The sequence below is a fragment of the Manihot esculenta genome, chromosome 15, assembly GCF_001659605.2.
Source record: "Manihot esculenta cultivar AM560-2 chromosome 15, M.esculenta_v8, whole genome shotgun sequence".
NCBI lineage: Eukaryota > Viridiplantae > Streptophyta > Magnoliopsida > Malpighiales > Euphorbiaceae > Manihot > Manihot esculenta.
In genome coordinates this window covers 6,530,359-6,555,134 of record NC_035175.2, presented here as the reverse complement: position 1 = coordinate 6,555,134, position 24,776 = coordinate 6,530,359, and the positions used below count along the sequence as shown (strand labels likewise).

Genomic DNA, 24,776 nt, shown 5'->3' with positions numbered 1-24,776 from the left:
TCTTCTCATACCCACCACCTACACTATACCTTAGCCTTCTTTGGGTTTTGCCCCTTAATTTAAAAATATTTTCTTTGTGTCTGCAATTCAATTTTTATTTTTTATTTACTAAATGTAATTTTAATAGAATTAACAAGTATAGATTAGGCAAAGTAGAAGTGGGCTAATAATTGAGGGGTAGATTTTGTTTACTTGAAACAAATAATGATGTAATTAAATCTAACAACCTAGCTACTAGTACATTATTATTAGGGTAGAAATAGCATAGAAATTAAAGAAGAGCAAATACCCATGAAAATAATGTAAGAAAAAACATGCATGTGTTGGCATCCAATGATTTAATTATGGTTAGGCAAAATATGAGATTATTTAAACAAAGAAAGGTACAATTGCTTGAATCTCCAACCAAACAACCACTTAAATTGCTAGTTTCCCAATCGGACCAAAAAGCACTACAACTCATTCTTCCACATGAAGTTAGCGAAGCTCCTGCTCATTTTGCATAGGAGGAAGTTTTCATGGTAGAGAGAAAGTCACCCAATTTTGCTTCTATCATCACACAACTATACTATATTTAATTTAATAGGAATAAATTTTTCTTTTTTAATTTAAGTGATAGAAGAATATGAGTGTGTGTATGGGTCATTATTTGGAGGTGTTAATTAATAAACATAGTTATTGGTTGTGATTGCATTAAATTTGAAAGTGAACCAATGGCCCTTTAAGCCTTGCAGCATATCCGATTAATTGCTCAAACAATCAAACAATATTCTTTCAATTTTCGGCTTCCATTCCCCTTCTGCAAATTATTACCCATTTTTCATTAAGAAATTAAAAGTGGAAAGATCAGAGAAATTGAAAGTTAGCATTAACTTACATTTCTATAATTAAGGGTCCAATAAATTAAAAATTAGGTTACACGTAATACAATACAATTTTAAATTTGAGGTATGATATTTTTCAATTAAAATTGAGTTAAAACCAATTACGGAGTAATATTTTTTCTGTCATTAGTCTCATCATCAGATCAAAAATTTCTTTTTTGTCAGGAATTTCAAACAGCTCGGCTAAGTAATAAATTTGGAATCAATTAATCTAATTTCTCTAATTAAAGATATCACATTAATATTTTCTGAAATATTCACATTTAAAATTTTGTGACGGTTCAAGTTTTGAAAGATCTATTTTCTACATTGCACATCGGCGACTGATCTAAAATTTTTAACAATATGTTTTAACTTTTTAGAGGTAGTTTTTATTTTAATCTGATCAAATCGGTCAATAAAATTTTTTTATATCCTTTCTATTTTAATAAATACGATCAAAATTTTAAAATTTTATTTTATTTATGTATTATAAAAAATAGCAAATTGTGATTTGATTTATATCAATATTGATAGATTTTATTTAGAAAAGTTAACTAATATTAGATTTTCCACTTTTGGTTTTAACAATTTTGATTTAAGATTGTTGGGTTCAATTCTAATCAAATTACGAGTTTGATATTTAGGAGAATTGGGTCGGTTTTATATTATTTCAAATCAATCAGAAATTATTATTTTTAATTATAAATCTTTAATTATAATATTATTCGAAATGCACTCATATATTTAATTTGATAATAAATATATTTAAATAAATTTAAAAATTTTTATATTTTATTTTTTAATATCTAATTTCTGATTTAAATTTAAAAAAAATATTATCCAAAATAAAATTTAAATTTATAAAATTTTTAAATAACAAATAGAATTTAGAAATTAAAAAAAAAAGAGAGAGAGAGAGAGAGAGAAAGAGAGAGAATGCGTTATAATTATAGTTTTATGTTATGGTTTCTGTAATTTACTTTACATAAAATATCTCAAAAGTGTATTTAAAATTATATAAACAAATTTAATTTAATAAGATTAAATTATTTTTAGGGCCGTGAGCTATAAAATTGGACACGTCTTTATATATTTGACGGCTGGGAGGAAAACTTAAAGCAAAACGTACCTTTGATTTAACATTTGATTTTGAAGCCATTATAACTTTTGATGTCTCAGATGAGATTGAGAAAAAGAAACAAAAGCAGTAGCTGAAAACGAAATCAAATAAAATCAGTAGGGTGATGATGACTACATTTTCATAAAATATGTGGACAAACCACAATCTACCGTACATTTGATTAGAGGCCAAGGAATTATAAATTAAAGTAATTTATGTGTGAATTAATTATTTATGAAATGTTAATTGCAACATGGTCATGGTTCCAATAATATCCAATTATTTTTCATGTCAAATGTGCATGAATGGTTAATTAAAAATTTTCCAAATTAATTAAATTCAAATACCCAAAATGATCTGTCACCACCACAACTGCTAAAGCATGACAATTAGATGGTGGGAATTTTAATTAAATTTTAAGTGCAAAGCATGTTATATCACAGTTTTAATTTCAAATTAAAAAAATAAAATTAAAGAGGGATTCCCATTTCAAAGCTTAAACAGGCTGTTGGGAATCAAGCCACGTGGTGTGTTCCTCTTTTGTTAAATCTAAACCCATTTTGTTGAAACAAAAAAATAGTTTAAAAAAACATAAAAGAGGAAGGCAAAGGAAGAGAAAATGGCTGAGCAGTGAACAGGAGGGAGGGTTCCCTTCACATTTCATAATCATGAATTAAAAACAAAAAAAATCAATAGTAATGTCAAATCAATCGATCCCAAAATTTCCTTGAAGTATAATCAAGTGCTGTGAGTATCTGTGTGATTGGACTCACTGGATTTTACCTAATTCAACCTTGAATTGCAACCGCTAAAAAGAGTCTGCAGTCTATCTCTTTTTCTTGGGTACGTCGGGCTCATAATCAGACTTCACATCTCCTTTGTAAAAAGTTCATCACGGATAGTTCGTTCAGAGTTAATCCCCTGTATCAGATGAACTTTGTATTCTCCTTGCTACTTGATGGCTTTTAGCAATGAACTATATCTTATGACAAAAAAAAAAAAAAAAAGAGTCTGCCACAGGTTTTTTAATAAATTAGTGCATTTTATATTATAAAGTATATTTTAAATTAAATTATATCTTTTAAAACGTTGAGAGAATTAAAATTGTTTTTCTTGGTTTTCATTGAAGAGCTGATTTTATGGTTGATATTTATCACTTTAGATAAAAGCAGTGGAATGATTATATGCTCAATAATTTGTAAGATGCTTTTTATGGCTGTCCTTGTTTTCTCATAATGTCAGATGATGGTGGGGACTCTCCTTAATTCTTGTAAGGACATTGGTCAAGAAATAAAGGCCATTTTTTTATTAAAAAAAAAAAGTCCAAATACCTAAAATGGGATTGAGATTTAATTGTGTGGTTCTAAATAGGAAGTAATGAATGCCCTAGCTAATAGGACTACATTAATGCTAAATTATCAATTGGAATTCCTGCAATTGGCATGTTTTAGATAATTATAGGTGGAATTTGCAGACTCATGTCTATATGTTATGTGATTTAGTTATGCTAATTAAAGTAGTTGGATTACCATACCAAAGTTATATGAGACAAATAGTTAGATTACTGAGATTTAAGTGTGAATGAGAAATATTGTAATTTATAGAGTAATGACATGTCCCATTTGCTTGATTTATAGCTCTCACATGCTGTTAGCTTTTGTACTGATTGTCTGCCTTTATTGCAGAACAAATACACTTATGCAATAAAAACATTTCTTCTAAGTGGAAGCTGTTGTGTAATAACTTATCAATCTTCAGCTGAGTTGTTCTCTTTTTTTGTTTTCATGAATCCATCACAAAGTTAATAGCATATTACTAGTAGTCCAGTGGCTGATTGATTGAATTTCTCATAGCGCAAGGTTTATGAATTCAATTTTTTACCCTATTGTTACTTCAAAATTAAGATTCCTGTCTAATGTATGCAAGAGATAATAGGGCAACTGAAGTTACCTGTGGAATGGAGAATTCTTAAAAAGAAGAAACACTAATAAATTCTCTCAACTGCACCACAGATTGATTTAAATGCTGTACATATTTGATCCAAACAATTTTCGATCTTCCATTGTGCAAAATTAGTGAAACATATAGTTATTAATTTCTTACGACAAGGAGAAATAATTTTCTGTGATTCTGCGGATCCAATGAATCTGAAAATTTCATGTATTTTAATTATTCACCTGGAGGATGATACAAATGTTGAAATACTAACGTCATCCATATATAATTTTTTTTCGTACATTAAATGGATAATGTTCTGCAGATTGAAAACCCATACTTTAAATAGCAGGATTTGAACAACAGTGGGAATTATTGGGGTTTTATTGTTTTGCTTTCCAGATGAACAGTTTGATTGAGCCTGCAACCTTTGCAGTCTCTGCGGTATAATGTGATTTGAAAAATAGGTCTGGAGAGAGTCTTTTTGTTGAAATTGAAATATAATATATTGTCATGAGAACAAAAGGGATTATAGTAGCGGTAAGCATTAAGTCTTCCTGATTTGTATTCTATTCTCTGAGTTTGGGGCATATTATGGCAGCTTTAGTAATGTAATCTGAACATAATGTTCTAGTACTGTGGTTCTGTGGGGTATTAAAAATTAAAATTGTTTATTCTCTTTTGATGCTTATGTTTGGCTTGAAAAGTGAGAGTTAGCCAGAGGCATAGATACATGAAAAATTATACTTACTGTTGCAAAATGCTTGGTTTGTATTGGAAACCAAATAAAATGGAATAATGGATGTTTAGCTCATAGAAACTTTTAGAATTTTTTCAAAAAATAATTTACAGAAAAAATGGAAAAAAGAGGATACTTATTTTCCCTCGGCTCTCTCTATTTTTTGTTTGGCCCATGGAATTCAATTCTGAGTTTCATTACTTTTCTTTTGCTTGGGCTTCTGCCTTGGCTAGCCTGTTGGCGAGCAGAAGAGCAGGCTGGGCCATGCTAGGGGCAATTCCTGCCTTGGGTCACTTGGGTGAACTTTTGAATAGGCAATTTTTTGTTAAAAGAAAATTTATTGAATTTATCATTGGCAAGCAAACTTACGCGATACAGGAGTATTGCAAAAAACAAATTAACTTAAATTAAATGGAGGCGTAGGTTCCCAACTCAGTGTTGTCTGTGTCAAAGCCTTCCTGGACCTGATGCTTAAAACAGCAGACGTAATTCATCTTGGAGAATAAACTGGTGTGCAATGTGAGAGCTGCCCCTGCCTCAAAAACTCCCTTCCTCAACGTCTCACAATAAGGCGGGTCATCACCGAATATGGTCCTGTATTTGGTGTGTTGAGAATTCCTCACAGAACCCACCACCAAACATCCCTCAGCAGCCATGAATGTAATCCTAATTAACACTACAGATTAATATCTTCTATAATTAAATCCCAAAAATCCATTTTTCCTGCAACTTAATTGTAGTCACTTACCAGGAGGTAATGGAAAGGATCACTGCACAAGTTCTGTAACCTCCATGCTTCAGGGCCTTCCTGAAGGAGAAGGAGAATGGACAGGCCAACCTCACTGTGAGAACTTGACTCACCAAAAGTAGTACAGTTGCAGTAATTCCTAAACTTGTTGCAATCTCTGAGTCGTACACGCAGTAATTGTACATGAATTCAGGGTCAACGACAACCTTGGCCTGACAAAATATCATTATAAACCAATTTTTGTTTCGCAATTTTCATGTTTATACTAATTTATGATCAAATCCCATAGCAGTGAAATGTATAAAGGAAATGAAATCCATGGATAAAGGTGAATGCAAAAGTGCCCTAATTACTAAAAAGAGGCTTGCTACTAATTAGTTCCACTATAAACAATTGCTGCCCAAGAACAGAACTCTGAAATCCATCAGGCTACCCCTTACACAGGTTACAGTTACTTGCTATGGTCATTTTGGCCATTGCCCATCTTGTAGATTTAACCAAAATGAAGAAAGAGAATTCGTTTGGTAAACATAAAGAAAGGAATATAGATAATCTAACAATTGAAAGAGGACTTACCGTACTTCTCATATGCTCTGCTTGAAGAGCTAGTGCAAAAGCAATGAAATCAAGAACAAACAACGCTAGGAATAGAAGTGTTGACGCCATTTGCAAGCTCTCTTCCTCTCCTCTCCTCTCCTTTGGCGTTTACAGGATACACATGAATGAGGAACAACCATAACATTGACTATTGATAACTCTCACTAATTCATAGTCAAAAACATATAATGAGTAAAGTAGAATAGGAAGGAAAGTTCCTAACTTTAGGTAGAAACTTCGACTAGAAACATTAAATTGACTTTGTCAAAACATCCCAGCAGAGTCACGGTCTCATGGCAATAGGCAAACTTTATTGTTAGTGTATTTCTCCACTCTTCTCAAATGACATTAATATTGATTTGCATAAAATTTTGTCCAAAGACACAAGGAACCCATTTGTAAAACCTTGTTTCGTATCTGGTGATTTGGTCCATAATAGACTGAGTTGGTCAAAATTTTGATATTAGGCTAAGGATTAAATGTCTGCCTGGTAAAGCTAGATATATCTCCTCATTTAAAAAATTTTTAGCAAGGAGATTTTCGATTGCAAGTACCTATTTTTATCTGTGTCAGAAGTCTGATTCATAAATGTTAATGGGTTATATATGGATCTCCATGAGCGTGCAATCTCTGTTTGTGACTGTTACAAGAAATGGATGAACAATCATATATTGAAGATCAACATCGAGCAAGGCCACCTCTGGAACTGGGCTAGCTTCCCAGTCACTGCCTTGTCAACTCTGGATATTTGCGCTACCAAGGAGAGGAAGTCATTATTAATCACCGCAGGGTTTTTATCAAAGGAAAAGAAATTAAGTAGACGATAAAAATGTGAAATCTATATTAGAGATAGAATGTGAACGTTACTTGTTTAAATGTTCAATAAGTTTCACTACCGTTGCATGGTATCGATACACAAACAGTGGTCTTCTATTATTGGTATGTTAAAGTAAAACCAAAAAATATCACAACATGATGAATAGGAAGAAATAAATCATGAAGATGATTTGAGCACAAACTAAATTGAAGCTTGCAAACATAAAGTGCAGCTATTGGCAGGCAGTAGTGGACAAATCTATACAGGTTTATAGAACCTTAAACAGGCTCACTTGAAGGTTCCCATACCCACACCGATTTCTCCCCCATATGTATGGAAGCCGTCCCTGGCCTTGGAGTAGAAAATATAGTAGAACTGAGAAACTATGGCAGTGAAGAAAGTAAAGGCTGCCCCTGCCCCAAAAACTCCCTTCCTCAACGTCTGGCAATCAGGAGGATTATCACTGAAAACTGTTCTGTATTTGGTGTGATATGCATTCCTCACAGAACCCGCCAACAAGCATACCTCAGCAATGAAGAAAAACACCCTGATACAGAAAATTACACAGGTTCAAGAGAAGATATATATTTTGCGAGAATTAAACCTTTAAACGTTTATATGGGGCATGGACAAATACCAGCAGGTAATAAAGAGGATAATTGCCCAGGCCCTTGAACTTCCAGGCTTCAAGGGTTTGCCACAGCAGAAGCATTGACTTGCCACCATTATAAGGGCTTGGCTGGCCATGAGAAACAAAAATGCACCAACACCATAGCCAGTTGCAATGTCGGAGTCATATACACAGTAATTGTAATTTACTTCAGAATCCTGCTTGATTACGGCCTGCAAAATAATATATTGTTAATTTGCTAATTCATCAAGAATTAGCTACTAAGCTCTTGGTAATCGATTAATTTTCTACACTTCACCCACTACCAACAGTTAAAATGGGCTAATTGCAAATTTAAGCAATTAAGCTAGAACAGCTTTCTTCACTGAAAGCTCATTTCATCAGTAGATCCGTAAACTTTTGCAAATCAAACACTTGTATGCCGTTTAAGATTTTCTCTCCTTCTTCTCCCACTAAGATCAAATAAACGTTAATAAACGCAGAAATCACATGTAAATATTTCTCTTTCCTTTCTTAGAATCCCCCCCCCCCCCCCAACCTTCTTTAATTGGAAGCCAAACGTGAAATTAAAGAAACCAAGAATATACTCACAGTGCTTCTTCTCTGCTCAGCTGCCACAGCCAAAGCGAAGGCAATGAGATCGAATATGAAGACTGTAACCAATAGAAGTTTTGATGCCATGACTATGAATCTTGACTACGTTCGCAGATCTTTCTATTCTTGATTGTTCTGACTCCTTTCTTTGAAGAAGAGTCCACACTCTTATCTGTCTCAATTCTCTCTCTGGCCTAAATATCAAAGCAACTGCAAGTATAGAAGAAGCAAAGGCAGAAGCTGTGAAATATAAAGAACATAGCGTAAAAAACAAGAAAAACTTTAGCTAAAAGAAAAAGACACTACACCACTTCAGTTGATTGAAAATGGGTATTTCACCTGCAACTCAAAACTCTTCAAAAACCTTTTTCATATATATTATGTATTCAGTATGATACCATTGCTCATAGCAATTGCTTGAATCGGTAGGTTAGGTAAGTTAGTTGCAAGGTTGTTTTTTTGTGATTTAACTATTAATAACAGCAAAGAATCAGTACCTACGCCATAATTAGATACAAAATAAATACATATTGTGTGCCTTGATTACGAATTTGAAGAGGAAATAGTTAGAAGGCAGGACATTTTGGGCAGTTGAGAAAGGAGGAAAAGAAAAACAAAAGGCAGCAGAAAATTAACGGAGCCCTTGGTTCTGCTACCATAGTTGTCGTTGAGCTTCAATTTATAACTACTGTTTTCTTAATTTGGGCTACATTTGCTCATACTATATTTATATTTAATCAGAACTTCATAAACACATTTGAAATCTCAATATTTTTAGACTCATTAAGCATCTTATGAGATATGAAAAAAACCTGAAAATTTTAATTTCAATTAAAGAAATGGGGATGCAAAGGTTGGAAAATTGAAGGTTATTTTTTGAGGGATGGGTAAAAATACAGAAAGGAAAAGACGACGACGAATGTAATAGACTTCGAATTTCAATGCCGGCTGTCGGCATGTCCTAAAGCCTGTACTTTCCCCATTTCCTCAACATGTTAACCAATAAATTACTGCCATGTAAGGGCCTAGATCTCACGTGTCGCCATGTAAAATAAATACGACAAAAACTATATTTTCTGCATGTAAAATAAATACTTTTAATCGTTTAGTCCTTAGGGCCCATTTCCAGACAGATTTTACATAGAATCGACAAGCGCATGTCGGTGTGTTTTAAAAATTGTATGGTTAATTTAATAATTCTATCAGATAATATAGTAAATCAGAGATGAGCGTTTTAAGCACAAAATAATCATTCAATTGCTATTCAAGATCGACTGGCTGCAATATGTCAGAAAAAAAGTCGCTTAAAGACAATGGAACAACTTCAGAGGAAAAAGCAACTACAGTCTACAGCAAAAGGCAAGAGCAATAGTCCTTAACTTTAGACAGTTAACAACGAGCCTCCATTTCTTGAATATCTAACAGTTGAAAAACAAAATTGCATGCTTAGTAACAAGCGACATACAGGATTTTGGGATACAAACGAACAGGAAGTTCAGCAAAGATTGCCGAGTATCGAACAGGATTTCAGTGTACATCAAAACAGATACAAAAGAACATACCAATAAAAACCTTTACACTCTCAACCTATACGCTACGAAAACCTAGATAAATTACAAAACATGCTGCTTCTCATATTGGCAACAAACCACAAGGCCTTATTGTATGAGACCTATCTACCTGCTTTCAACTCTCTCTTTTCTTTTCAATTTTTATTTTCTCGCTTTCTTTTCTTCTTTTTGCCCTTCTTTTTTGTTTAGTTTAAAATCATCAACATGCATGATATCAATTAGTAGAGGTTCGGCTTTTCCTTTCGAACAAAAGAAGCTTTCTAAAGTCTTTAGCAGCTTTTGGAGATGTTTCATCACAATTCCACTTCTTCCTGTAGGGGTTTATTTCAGCAGCTGGTGGGGTTGACATTTGTATCTCAGATTTCCGGGGTGAAGGCAGATTTTCATTTCTCATACCATTCTCTCTGGTATTCTCATCAGAATGGTTTAAATCCTCATTTGGTGATTCTGGCACAGGATGTTTTGTCATTTCAGAATTATACTGATAATGCTCACTAAAATTCTTAATGTTTTCAGAAAGAATTGGAGTTACTATAGATAACCCCACATCATTACCTTTAAAGTGGTCCAGTGGTGCAGATGAGTTGAAGTGTGATGAATCGCCATTTTTTCCCTTATCATCTAAAGCATCTTTTTGTGAAATCGTATTTCCTTCATTTTTCTCGACCGATGAAATGCTATGCAAGTCCTTAACGTCTTTAAATTCATCAGTCTTGCTGGTTGCTGGTACCTCTTTTGACTCCTATGGAGCGGCCACCTTGCCTTCTTTATTTTGAGGGACATTAGCTTTCACGGTGTTTGGACTTGATTTCTTGTCAGCACCAGCAGTCTTCTGTGCCAAACCATTTGCCCTCAAGGGTACCTTTTTGGATTGGGCAGGTTTTGATTGAGCAGATTCCACCTTTGGAGTTGTTCGAGCATTGGCAAGGCGGTCAATGGTGGAACTCCTAAACACTCTTTTCTTAGTCTCTTGATTTGGAGGTTGGGTTTTGGACTCATTATTTAAAGCAGACGTTTTCTTCACTGGCATTATCTTGGAAGTAGCAGGACTATTACCAGCAGCACTCCTTTCAGCAATTCTCTTCTGGCGTTGAATCATTAGCTCCTCCATTCTCTTTCTGTTCTCTTCTTCCTAAGTAGACAAGACAATGAAGATGAACTAAAACAAGATGAAATTTTTAAAATAAAGGAAATATGGTTAATGATTTCATCCTGCTTGTGCCCACTGCTGCATGCATCATAATGTAATTTATTTTAAAGTCTATGGTAATTACATGCATAGTTTCCTACACCCTAGCTTCCATAAAGCAAAGAAGCAGATAGATGAGATGCTTTAAAATTGTCAGATTCAGAAACAAGTGTAAAGCATTTCCATTCCTTGTCTGTATTTCATTTGGGCAACAAAAAATAACTTAAAGCAAGACTAAATACCTTGCCAGATTTGCTTCTCTCAACTTTGGTTCTGCTTCCAAGAGCTGGTTTTTTGGTCCTTGACATTAAGTCAGATTTGCTCTTTCCAAAAGCTGAAACTCTTGAACTTTCTTCTCTACCAGAAACTTTTCCTCCTGGATTTCCACCAGGTTTGCTTTGGTGTCCATACCATTAGAAGGAAGCTTATCACCCGCTGCAACTGTTTCAACACCAGATTGTCTTCCATTCACTTCAGCAGATAGAAGGTCATTGTCATAATCCATTTCATGAGTCCAAGATGACATGGCATTTTCAGCAGCGGAATCTCTCCCAAGCACCATATAAAGGTCTTCTGGTTCATGGGTAACATGTGTTTTGGCCTTATCATTTGCATGTTCTGGGATGGCATTCTCATATTGAGTAGCCTCCACTATATTTGCTGCCATGCTTATATCTGTCTTAATATAGATTCAGATTGATCATCTACAAATGGTCGAGCTCGGATCATTAATGAGCCATCAACTAGAACATCTTTCTTTCTTTTCTCAAAGCAAAAATGATCATCAGCTATTGATGAGGTATAATCACCACCAAATGTTCTAAAATTCATATTTTCATCCTTGTTTGAAGGCTTATCCAGCTGGTTGCTGATGAACCAATCTCCTTCTTTCTGACCTATAATCATTCGAGATTCAGTGGAAGGATCAGAGGCAGCAGCACAAGGATGGTTTCCTGGTTCATTAGTTTTGTGAGAAAACAACAGCTCCTCATATGCCATCCCTTTTCTTTGTCACTGGCTTGAGATTTTCACCAGCTTCAATGTTTCCAAGATGAAATTCATATTCATTACCTGTTTCCATCTTATTTTCAATGAAGGAATCATCTCAAATTGCTCTTTGCTTGGATATTTTCTTAGATTGCAAGTTAAATGCCAGTGAAATTCCCTCCTCAGAGCTCTTAGCTGTAGAGTACTCTTGAACCTCTGAAGGATGTGGATCACTATCAAAGGAGTCTAAATCCTTATCCTTCAAAAGCAGATTCTGGAAGGCACCCCATACCCATTGTTCATTTCCTTTTTGTCCCTCAGGATTATTGCCATATACTTTCTTCTTGCCTTCGTCATTTGAACCATATATAGTGCTGCGATTAGCTTTCTTATTATGACGTGAGGTTGATTTATGCCTTCTTTCCAATGAACCAACAACTTCCTCCACCTGCTCCTTGAGAGCTTCTCCATCAACGAATTCATCCTCATCAGATGTCTCATCAGACATGCTTCCCTTCCCTCCATCCCTCATAGAAGTAATGTAATTGATATTGCCAATGACAACCTTTCTTGAGGACTTCTTCCCATGCTTCTTGATAAGCGGTTGTCGAAGCCGTCAAAAATAAACCTATTAAACAATCAACAATAAACTTGTAGATAGTGGCAATAGGGTCGAACCACAGGGAATTGACACTAAAGGCTTTCCTAATAATGACCAAGATAAATAAATGACAAATAATTAAAAGAGGGGGGTTTGATTTGATGAATTAATACTAAATAGAAGAAAGCAATAATTTAAAGATGAGTAAATCAATAAGAGAAAAGCTTCTAGTTGAAGTATGGATCTTTTTCAGATTGTTTAGAATTGATCATTGATTCTTTAATACTCCTATTTATCTCAATAAATTAGTTTAGGATGTGGAAGACGCTTCTCACAATCCAAATTCCTCCTTAGTTCTAGTTTGATTAGGAAACGTTCGCTAATCAAACACTAATCAACAAGTTGCCAAGGAACGTCCTTGGGGCATTATAGCATCGAACAACTGTTGACTGCATTAAGACTTAGAGAAACCCAATTCTATCCTTGCCAACCGCGTGGTCAAGTTTAGATTATGCAATTTGATTAAATGTGTGTTAAATAATCTAAGCAATTACGGACCTAAACTATTCAAACAATTGTTACTCAAGCAATTAAAAGCAATAGGCCTAAATTGATTCTAAAAGCAAAGCAACAATTATAGAAAGATCAAATTGCATAAATATTGAAAATAAATAGAAGTTTAACAATGGAGATTTAAATCTCCCAATTCATCACAAATCTGAATTTTCCAACTTCAACTAGAAAAGAAAGTGTTTAGCCACTCATGGTGGACAAAATCACAAAAGAAAAGAAGAAAGAAGAGATTGCTGTGTTTCTGGAGAGTTTCTGAAGCTGAGAGATGATCAGAAGATGATTTTCTGGTTTGGAAGTCCTCCTTTTATAGCTGAAGAATTCTCTCATCTAGGGTTTTGAAATCCCTTTTTGATTTGGTGTTGGACTCCTCTTTTGATGTTGAATTTGATTGCAATTGGATTTCCTTGGATGAGAAGTTCTTTCGTGGCTCTTGGATTAGTGTTGGAAGTGATTGGATTGGATTTGGACTTCTGAAAATTCGGATTTCTGTTTGCTGCCAATTTTCCCGCTCTGCTGCAATTTTCTGCTGTCAAAGTGATTTGCCCGGTGCTTTGACCAGTTTCTTCAAGTGATTGGGCAAATCACTGACCAGATCGCTTCTCTGTGAGTCAGTCCTCTGTGTCTCTGCGAGTGATTTGACCAGTGATCTTCGAGTTTCTTGGGCAAATCACTGCCCATATCACTGCTATCTGTTGCCTCCGGGTTTCTGCCTTAGCTTGATCAGAGCAGTGATTGGAGCAGATTTTTGGGCAAATCACTGGGCAGATCACCTTTTTGTAAATTTTCTGCACTTTTTCTCCAATTCTCCAATTTCTTCCTTTTCTGTAAAAACAAGATAAAAACCATAAATTAAACTAAAAAATGTGTAAATAAGCAATAATAATTATGATAAAAATGTGGCTAAATTATGCTTGATCAAATACCCCCACACCTAGCTTTTTGCTTGTCCTCAAGCAACAAATATCTTAGCCAATCAAGCCCCCTTTTTCCTTAGAGCCTAAGTACCACTTAATCAACCCCCCCTAGACTCCTAATTTGAATTATCACAGTATAGAGTACATGCACTAAGGTCATCCTCTCCTTTCCTTGTTTCCTTTCACCTACCATGGTCAAGAGAAAGGTTTTTGAATCAATTATGCTTAATCCTTTATGTTAGTTTTAATGCAACCCCTAGGAGTGACTTGCCCCTTTTCTCTTCTCTATTTCTTTTTATTTTTGTTTTTATTTTCAGCAGCACTTATTCTTATCCTTGCCTGAAAAAGTCACTAACCTTTTTACGCGATTGTGTACATGGGTGATACACCCCCGGTTACTCAGTTAGTCACTTGTTCAAGTGGCTACTAGCTCTGTTCATAGTCTAGACCATCGAAACTTATTTGCTTGAAAAAGTTACTGACCTTTTTACGCGATTGTGTACATGGGTGATACACCCCCGGTTACTCAGTCAGTTACTTCTCCAAGTGGCTATTAGGCTCAGTTCATAGTCTTAGACCATTGGAACAAGTTTGTGATTTGTGCTTTGTGCTGGTTTTTCATGATAATTTGGGCAAATCAGCTCATAGGGAGTTACACTAGCTTTGTATTTGCATGTATTTGTATTTTTATTTCCCTTGACCTTAGCACATTTAAGGATTCAATTCAAGAGAAAAACTCCCTAAGTGAAGGTAACATACTGTGAATGATTCAATTTAGGCTTAAAGGGTGGCAAATCAATGGGGTCATGAGATAAGGGCACTCTTTCAACCTTGTTATCTATGTTGAGTAGAGCAATTAGCTACAAAATTCTGTGTGTGTGTGCTAGGAGTGTGAAAAAAATTTCTGGTGTGTGCAAAAAGGGGTAAGAATAATGCAAAAAGAAACAAAAAGAATGTAAAAGAAACCTAAATATGGTGAAATCTGTGCAAAATGTTCTCCAAATACCCCCACACCTATTCTAGACATTGTCCTCAATGTGTAAGCATATATATATAAAGAATTAAAAAGGAAAGGGAAAGATATTTCCTGGCCTGGGGGTGATTTGACCAGTGACTTGGGCAAGCACTGGGCAAATCACTGGGCAAATCGCTATCTGTCATGGTGCTGGGGCAGAAAATGGTCCACCAGCAGGTGCAACATGCTTTCCATGTGCTGCATCCTGTCTTGAGCCTCCACCGAATGGTCTTGAGGTGCCTTTTATGTCCTCCAAAGTCCACCCAGTTGCTTTCTTGTGCTTCCTCAACACATCAAGGAGCTTTTCTTCTTCTTCTTGGCTGAGCTGGTTAGAAATAATTACTGGAAGTGAATTTCCAGCTCCCAAGTAGGCATATTTGAGGTGGCTAGGCAAGGGTTTCAGATCTGGTGCATTCTCTGTCTGCTGGTTTTTTGTCTGCTTACTGTCTGATTTGAGCTGTGATTTGAGCAGATTTTCTGGTATTCTGGGCAAATCACTGGGCAAATCACTCACTTCCAGCAAGTTACAGCAGTCTGCTGTTTTCTTTGTTTCAGTGATGTTGCTGTCCACTTCTTCTCTCCTGCAAAGACCTTCATAGAGTAAGTTTTCTTGATCAAAATAAAAAATTTCTTGACTTAAATCATCAATTATATCAAGGCCATAAACAGGAGAAACATCATTGGGGAATTTCATGGCATCATAAACATTAAATTTTATAATTTCCCCTTCAAACTCCATGGTCAATGTGCCATCATGCACATCAATTTTTGTTCTTGCTGTGCTCAAGAATGGTCTCCCAAGTAAGATATCAGAGGTGATGTTGCCCTTGTCCTCCTCCATGTCAATCACATAAAAATCAGCTGGGAAGACTAGTTGGTCCACTTGCACCAACACATCTTCAAGCACTCCCTTGGGGTAGACAATGGATCGGTCAGCCAATTGGATCACAATGTTGGTGCCCTTGAGTGTACCTGCATTTAACAAGTTAAAAATAGAAAGGGGCATAACATTAATTGAAGCTCCAAGGTCACACATGGCTTTCTTTATTCCCACATTGCCTATCTTGCATGAAATGGCAAACATTCCTCTATCCTTGCATTTGGTGGGAAGTTTCCTTTGAATGACAGCTGAGACACACTCCCCCACACTTACCTTTTTATGTTCAGCAAGTTTCCTCCTATTGGTGCATAGCTCTTTGAGAAATTTAGCATACCTTGGAATTTGCTTCACAGCATCAAGTAGGGGTATGTTGATTTCTACCTTGCGAAGTGTCTCCAATATCTCTTTTTCTTCTTTCTCCTTTTGGGACCTTGCAAATCTCTTTGGGAAAGGAGGAGGTACCTTGAATTTCTCCATAGGTTGCTGTTTCTGCCTTTGACTTGATTCTGCCTGGTCTGTTGATTTGGGCAAATTACTTTCTGCCTTCTCTGGTGAATTGGGCAAATCACTGCTGGACAGCTTAGTTTGCCCAGCGATCGGGTCAGTTCCTCCGAGTGAATTGGTCAAATCACTGCCCTGATCACTTTCTGGTAGATTTTCTTCAATGGTCTGTTTTTGCAATTTTTCAGCCCTATTGTCTTGCAATTCCTTTCCACTCCTCAATGTGATGGCACTAACATTTTGCCTTGGATTTATCTCAGTTTGGGAGGGTAAACAACAACTTTCCTGTGCTAGCAATCTGGTTGTGCTGGATTCTCCAGGGGGCTGGTCTGTTTCAGAAATTTCAGCAGATTTTGGTTCAGTCGGGGCACTTCCAGCAGTTGCTGATTTATGGACAGCAGCAGGGGATGTAACAGTGGCTGATTCAATACTTGTTGATTTTTGGACAGCCGGTTCAGCAATTGCTGGTGTAATTGTGGAAGCTTCAGCAGTGGCAGGCGTGGCAGTGGATGAATTTGCTGGTGCAGCAACAAAATCTGCAGGTGCAGAAAAATCTGCTGGTTCAGTTGGGGCAATTTCTGAGGTTGCTGATTTTTGGACAGCAGGTGCTGTTTCTGCAGTGTATATTTCTGATTCAGCTGGTTCAGCAACAAGTGTAGTGGTGATTTGTGCAGCAGACTCTACAGCTCGGTCTGTTTCTTCATCATCGTCCCATAGATCTTGAAGCTCTTCCTCTCTTCTTAATATGTATGCGTCCACTGAGTTGACCGCTTGATCCACTTGCTGTTGGAGAATTTTCCCAGAAATTTCCAATTTCCTCACCATCTCTTCAAGTTCCATATTGGAGTTTTGAGGTGTTGCTTGGGCTTGATAGTTTTGGTAGTAGTCAGCCCTTGCATAGCCATAATTCGGATTGTCCCCCCAACATGGGTTGTATTGCAGATCGCTTTGGTAGTCATGGTAGTGGTCTGTCCTTGAATAGCCATAGCTCATATTGTCTCCCCAACTTGTATTGTATGTGTCAAGGTAGGGATTATGTCTTGGCTGTCCATAGAATCCTGTATGTGCTTGTTGAAGTTGTTGGGCTTGACCTATACCATAATTTCTCACCATAGAGGTTAGTTCAGAAATTTGAGAAGAGAGAAAAGACATACTTACCGTAGCCATGCTTGTAAGGTCTTGGCAGTGCGTTCAATTTATGGATCGTAAAGAAGAGCTTCTTTACGATCAGTCCTGGTCATAAAAGGAAAATACGTTAGTTTAAATCAACTCCCCGGCAACGGCGCCAATTTTTGATAAGCGGTTGTCGAAGCCGTCAAAAATAAACCTATTAAACAATCAACAATAAACTTGTAGATAGTGGCAATAGGGTCGAACCACAGGGAATTGACACTAAAGGCTTTCCTAATAATGACCAAGATAAATAAATGACAAATAATTAAAAGAGGGGGGTTTGATTTGATGAATTAATACTAAATAGAAGAAAGCAATAATTTAAAGATGAGTAAATCAATAAGAGAAAAGCTTCTAGTTGAAGTATGGATCTTTTTCAGATTGTTTAGAATTGATCATTGATTCTTTAATACTCCTATTTATCTCAATAAATTAGTTTAGGATGTGGAAGACGCTTCTCACAATCCAAATTCCTCCTTAGTTCTAGTTTGATTAGGAAACGTTCGCTAATCAAACACTAATCAACAAGTTGCCAAGGAACGTCCTTGGGGCATTATAGCATCGAACAACTGTTGACTGCATTAAGACTTAGAGAAACCCAATTCTATCCTTGCCAACCGCGTGGTCAAGTTTAGATTATGCAATTTGATTAAATGTGTGTTAAATAATCTAAGCAATTACGGACCTAAACTATTCAAACAATTGTTACTCAAGCAATTAAAAGCAATAGGCCTAAATTGATTCTAAAAGCAAAGCAACAATTATAGAAAGATCAAATTGCATAAATATTGAAAATAAATAGAAGTTTAACAATGGAGATTTAAATCTCCCAATTCATCACAAATCTGAATTTTCCAACTTCAACTAGAAAAGAAAGTGTTTAGCCACTCATGGTGGACAAAATCACAAAAGAAAAGAAGAAAGAAGAGATTGCTGTGTTTCTGGAGAGTTTCTGAAGCTGAGAGATGATCAGAAGATGATTTTCTGGTTTGGAAGTCCTCCTTTTATAGCTGAAGAATTCTCTCATCTAGGGTTTTGAAATCCCTTTTTGATTTGGTGTTGGACTCCTCTTTTGATGTTGAATTTGATTGCAATTGGATTTCCTTGGATGAGAAGTTCTTTCGTGGCTCTTGGATTAGTGTTGGAAGTGATTGGATTGGATTTGGACTTCTGAAAATTCGGATTTCTGTTTGCTGCCAATTTTCCCGCTCTGCTGCAATTTTCTGCTGTCAAAGTGATTTGCCCGGTGCTTTGACCAGTTTCTTCAAGTGATTGGGCAAATCACTGACCAGATCGCTTCTCTGTGAGTCAGTCCTCTGTGTCTCTGCGAGTGATTTGACCAGTGATCTTCGAGTTTCTTGGGCAAATCACTGCCCATATCACTGCTATCTGTTGCCTCCGGGTTTCTGCCTTAGCTTGATCAGAGCAGTGATTGGAGCAGATTTTTGGGCAAATCACTGGGCAGATCACCTTTTTGTAAATTTTCTGCACTTTTTCTCCAATTCTCCAATTTCTTCCTTTTCTGTAAAAACAAGATAAAAACCATAAATTAAACTAAAAAATGTGTAAATAAGCAATAATAATTATGATAAAAATGTGGCTAAATTATGCTTGATCACTTCTTCCTTTGTACCTGCTCAACTGAAGACTGCTTTTCGCCATTATGCAAATTGTGATCTGATCCTGTCTCTGAGCTTGAATCACTAGGTTCAGTGGTATCAACATGGTATGAAGCTTCCAGTCCTTTTCCATGTGAAGAATTCTTATTCCAGGAGGATGATTTATGCTTTTTACCTCCATCTGGTTCCCAGTCATGCCCAAAGGCAGAATCATCCACTTTTGGAGGCCATTGCATATTCCCTGGAAAATATGGAAGGGGGGGGGGGGGGCTTGCATACCAGGAAAAAGGTAGCCTTGATATGGGGAAATTTGTGGAAATGTAGGTCCTTGAAAATTGTGCATGTATTGAGGGAGATGGGCTGGCCATGTCATGGGCATATGTGCTTTTCCATCTGTTGATTGCACCGGCGTTGATATCGGCACAACACTTTCTGAAAAATAGTTCATCATTTTCAAAATTGGCCAATTAGGATTGCACTAGAAAACAAAACAGGAATCACCACCAAATTGCTACATGGCATTCAATTGTATCACAAATGATTTTTGCAGAAAAAAAGAGTGATCTATGGTATTGTTTTAATGTACTTATATTAATTTAACTGCATCAAACAATGATAACTTGAATAATATCAAGGTTAAATACACTTCTAGGAAATAATGCAACTGTAAGGAGGCAAAATCTGAGACAAGTTTCATTAGGGCTGCTTTGCACCATTGCTAACAAGTCAAATATATTGAGACAAAAGGGAATATAAAATAACAAACACTACCATACCCTGGTTTACATCCAAACTTCCAAGACTTGAGTCAGATACTGACGCATCTATTGAGCCGTTCTGTTTCCCTCCAGAAAGACCACTGAATTGGCTAAGATAACTTTCCTCACTAGCAAGCACTATTCCAGAAGTTCTGATATAAGGTAATTCCATTCTAGATGCCTGCATAGCTGCAATTTCATCCATCCAAACCCAATCTTGGTTCGTTTTCTTGCATAATTCCACAAAATTTAGGCATGCTTCCCTGAGTAAATCAAACATAGATTTAAAATGCTACTGCTACCATTAATACCACCAGAAGGTACTTGTAGTGCAACAGAATGATCATTGGTATCCTTTTATATGTTATGCGTAAAGCTCCAAAAACATCAGCGGAGGAGACAAGATCATTTAAGCAATCTAGTTCAAATCCAGTAACCAAAGCACGAGCATATGCCATTGCTTGTTCTTAGCGAAGCACAGATTTCCTAGTTTCCAAAGCACGTTGAAACCCCTGTTAATCAACCAAAACTGAACACTCAATGCATGATAGCTCAAATGTATTCTCATTGAATCACCAAATATGCCAGTTGCAAAACTTACTTGGAATTGTTTTCTTGTGCAGCATCACTGGACCCATCATCGTCTCCTTTAGACTAAAATGAGGCATCGAAAACCAGGTAAAACATTGTGATGTGAGGACTGAAGGAAACATTCCAAGACAAACAATACCTTGTGAGATATTTCAACTAATGACATGCCTTAGATGAGGCACTGGACTTCTCATAATTTCCACCAAATCCTGTTTTCCAGTCAATAAAAAGTGATCACTAAACATGACAGAATTTTAGTCTGCAATTTCCTAGTACTTAAAATCTACAGCCAAAATGAGCTGCTGTGAAATGAAGGTAACAGATACTATTCATAAACAATGCAGATTTTTACCCCAAGCATACCTTCTGCATCTGCATTCAGCAGCTCATTTGATTGATCTGAACTCTTAGTCTGCTCTAACTCTGTCACTATTGTCACAAATCTCTCTAGAATTTCTGGTGTGCTAACAAACCTCACAAACCTATCATGAAAAAAACAGTGCTGAGATCCCAAATTCAAAATGATAAATCTACAGATTAACCAGGTGTAAGGCGATGATTACTTCAGTTATTGGGCAACTGAGGATCCCAATCCGAATTTCCCATTTATTTTTCCCCTTCATTTATGCATTAGTGCAATAGCCATTTTAGTCAATTAAGTATTTGAAAAATTGAAAGAGAAAATAAATTCAGATCAAATAACTAACAGCTAAACCTTTGAATTCCAGTTCAACACTGAAAGTATTTCAGTGAAATTTAAAGCCACAGGACGGAATGTATTAGTCTAAACTTATCCAATTATTGCAAAATATTTCCCATTTGGGCTAATTTCAGAACAATGATTCTGACTGGTAATGGCAAAGAAAATACTGTATTTGACTTAATTTGACTAATCCAGTACTTCAATTATTAGACAACCAACCATCAAATGTTTTAATTGATTAAAAGGGAAAAGAGAAGTTCATTGTCCCTACGCCAAATAGCCTGTAACTCGCAAGCTACTCCATTTTGTTGGTGCTTTTTTTAAAAAAACAAAAATTTGAATTTTCATCTAAGTCAAATTAAACAAAATGAAGAGGAAAAGAATTGCAAATTATACTTGTTGAAATTCAAGAACTTCCCATTTTGTTCACCGCAGCAGTAGAGCATGCGACAGAGAAATGGTCATTAAGAAAGCAAAAATACAGAAGAGAAAAAGGAATGCTTGAAAAGGGTTACCTCGGGAGAGTGGCCTTAGTAATCCAGTGAGCATTTGCAGGGAGAGGACCAAAAGAGATTTGAGTAACCCCCCCACCCCCCCCTGGATATCTGATCTTTAGTGGTTTTTAAATGCAAAATGAACGGTTCTACTAACCCAGATGCCAGTTTCTCACTCACACCGCCAGCAAAAATACCAGATCACATCTTCATCAATTATTTAAATAAAAAAGAAGAAAGCGCATATCAATCACAAGAATCAAACACAACAAATTGCAAGTGTGCATGTAAATGCGGGATGCATATACCTGGTTCTGGTGGGAGTGAGCTGGAACATGGCTTGTTCAAGAATCGTTCTTGGGTCCATGGATAAAAGTAACAGATAAACAGAGAGAAGAGTTGTCGTTTCAGAAACAGTTTTCAAAGCATCACGTTTTATTGTTTTACACTTGTTGCTGTTATGCTATTAAATTTAAATAGTCTTTTATCGTTGGAATCTTTGAGAAAGAAACAGACACTGCCAAAGAAATTTGGAGGGTGGTAGCGGTGGTGGAGGAGAAGGAAGAATGAATCTAAGGTGGGTTCTCAACGGAAACAGAGAGTGAAAAGAGGTTAGTTGAGAAGTGGGTATCTTTTGTAGTAATATACAGAAATAGTAAACTAGTAAAGACTTGTTCTTGGGTTTTGCTTGGCTTAGTTCTCACTGTGAGCAGTAGTGAAGTGAAGTGAAGTGAGGATTTGGCAAAGAAATGATAACTCTCTCACTCTCTGTTTCTCTGTTCTGTTCTGTTCTGCTCAGTTCCTTACCTTTCAAATAGTGGAAATATATCAATAATTTGCAGATTTGTAAGCAATAATAAAAGAAAATACACAGTTATAAGATTAATTCATGTGAAATGTGGATAGCATTCACAGTTATCTTAACAAGCAAAATTTGAAGGGAAGGGCCTAAGTAAAAGTTTTTTTTTTTTAAGTTTTTTCCCTTCTTGGACAAGCAAATTCCAGCCCACTTTTCCTACAGTGGCGTACTTTCCTGTCTGGGCCTCAATTGGATTTTTTTTTCCGAAAAAAAAAAGGCCTTAATATTTTTTAGTCTGCGACTAATAGTCGCCTTTAAAAATTAAACCTTGAAATTCATTATCCTTAAAAAAGAAAACATATTTAAAAGCTTATATATTATTATAAGAAGAAGAATATTAAATATTCCATGTATTGACTTCTCAACGTTTAGTGATGGAATGTTGAATAATCGTGTGTAATATTTTAGCGTAGTGCAACGCAAGGAAGTTTTACTCATCAAAAGAAAGAATTTTCAAAGAGTCAAAGAAACCCCCAAAAGATGTATACAAATATTTAACTTCACAACTTGCCATGTAATTATATGGAAAATATACGTATTCACATGCAGCTATTTTTCTTTGAAAAATAAAATTCAGCACACAAGTACCCTAATAAACCATCACCCTACGTACATCTTTCTTTTTATAATTGACATTTATTCCTCTCTAAATTACTATATTATAATAAAACATTTATTCCTGAAAACTGTTTATTAATTAATTTCTCACCCATGGTAGCATATATGGACACTGAAACTTAGTTAATTTTGTACAATAACAATGAAAATATATATTAGAACAAACCCTTTTTTTTTTTTTTTGAATTAGTGCTATTTGTGCTTGGGTGGGGTCGAAGTTGGGGGTGGCAACGTATTTGAAGGGGTCGAAGTTTTCAAAGCTCGAAGCACATAAGGTGGTGGTCAAGGCTTTTGTTCTTAAATATCAAAACTGTCGAAAACGAGAACACGGGAAATTAAACTACTTGCTAATGCTTCAACTTCAACCTTTTCACATCAATTATATTTCTTCCTTCAAATTCAACTGAAGCAGTAAACGTGAGCATATTCCTTGTCGTGAAACCTATTCAAGAGTCAGGACATCATTCCTCCTATATAAGCCATAACTGCCCCAGCTTCATTCTCAAACCATAATATTTCACTTCACAATACCAAACAAAACAGCCAACCGCACGTACCAGATTGAAAGAGCTTTTTCTGCTTCTGTTTTTTGTAGGAAACCATGCATCGCTCATCCGTCGTTAAATTCCAGCGTCAATTTCTCACCCGAGCCTCCCAAACTCAGATGACGATGAATCGTGTTATTAAACCTTGTGATGTGTTCATTAACCATAGAGGCATTGACACCAAACGAACCGTAGCCACGTTGCTCTACGATCACCTTTCCCGGTTAGCCCTACGTCCTTTCTTGGACAACAAGAACATGAAACCAGGTGATAAGTTGTTTGAGAATATCAATACAGCAATTAGGCAATGTAAGATAGGGGTAGCTGTGCTGTCTCCTCGTTATTGCGATTCATACTTCTGCCTTCATGAGCTAGCTCTTATAATGGAGTCCAAGAAGAAGGTGATTCCCATCTTCTGTGACATCAAACCATCGCAACTTCGCATTGTGGACAAAGGACTCTGCTCAGCAAAGGAAATGCAGAGGTTTAATTGGGCTCTCGAAGAGACAAAGTACACCGTAGGGCTCACGTTCGACTCTCTAAAAGGGTAACGCCATTCTGCTGTAGATTCTTTGTTTCTTTGCTCTTGGTTACACAACATATGGCATTTTAATATTGTACAAGTTGATGCATGATATAGAAAAATATATATAATATAAATAAAGAAACATCTACACATCATAAGCTAGATTATTCTTGTTTTACTTGACAGGAACTGGTCGGAGGTGGTAACAAACGCATCGGATATTGTCATCAGAAGCTTAATTGAGATGGAGAATGAAAAGCAAATGAGTCGCCGAAAGATTCCGATGCCTGCATAGTACATTTAACATACTAATCCAAAGCCTTCATCATGTGGTTCCAATTATTTGTTGAATTCCTGTTAATAAATTGTAAAACGATCAATTCGTTTATTTATTTATTTATTTGTTTATTCACTTGCTTACAGCTAATTATGCTTTGTAATAAAACCATATCCATGGTGTACGACTACGAGGGTCACACTGTAATATGTAGATACTTCAATAACGGAGGTATCAGTAATTTACTTTTTCTCCCATTTTCTATTTTGCAGTAAAATAAAATTTCACGTTGAACTGAATTATTATTTTATGCTATCTAGGCTGCTTCCATTCTG

The 24,776-nt window shown here is 36.0% G+C and overlaps 3 protein-coding genes and 1 pseudogene across 3 annotated transcripts; 1 reads left to right on the top strand and 3 right to left on the bottom strand.

The window, feature by feature from the left end:
• Positions 1-4,455: 4,455 nt before the first annotated feature.
• LOC110601227 lies at positions 4,456-6,783 on the bottom strand. Its single transcript, XM_021738291.2, has 3 exons — positions 5,985-6,783; positions 5,409-5,620; positions 4,456-5,326 (listed from the first exon to the last, which is right to left on the bottom strand). The coding sequence occupies exons 1-3, from the start codon at positions 6,072-6,074 to the stop codon at positions 5,068-5,070; spliced, it is 561 nt and encodes a 186-aa protein (XP_021593983.1). The 5' UTR covers positions 6,075-6,783; the 3' UTR covers positions 4,456-5,067.
• Positions 6,784-6,917: 134 nt separating this feature from the next.
• On the bottom strand, positions 6,918-8,257 carry LOC110601229. The gene is made up of 3 exons (XM_021738292.2): positions 8,045-8,257; positions 7,460-7,665; positions 6,918-7,369 (listed from the first exon to the last, which is right to left on the bottom strand). The coding sequence occupies exons 1-3, from the start codon at positions 8,132-8,134 to the stop codon at positions 7,111-7,113; spliced, it is 555 nt and encodes a 184-aa protein (XP_021593984.1). The 5' UTR covers positions 8,135-8,257; the 3' UTR covers positions 6,918-7,110.
• Positions 8,258-9,381: 1,124 nt separating this feature from the next.
• Positions 9,382-22,468, bottom strand: LOC110601611 (annotated as a pseudogene).
• Positions 22,469-23,363: 895 nt separating this feature from the next.
• On the top strand, positions 23,364-24,688 carry LOC110600897 (TIR-only protein). Its single transcript, XM_021737813.2, has 2 exons — positions 23,364-24,185; positions 24,351-24,688. The coding sequence occupies exons 1-2, from the start codon at positions 23,695-23,697 to the stop codon at positions 24,457-24,459; spliced, it is 600 nt and encodes a 199-aa protein (XP_021593505.1). The 5' UTR covers positions 23,364-23,694; the 3' UTR covers positions 24,460-24,688.
• The last annotated feature ends 88 nt before the right edge of the window (positions 24,689-24,776 follow it).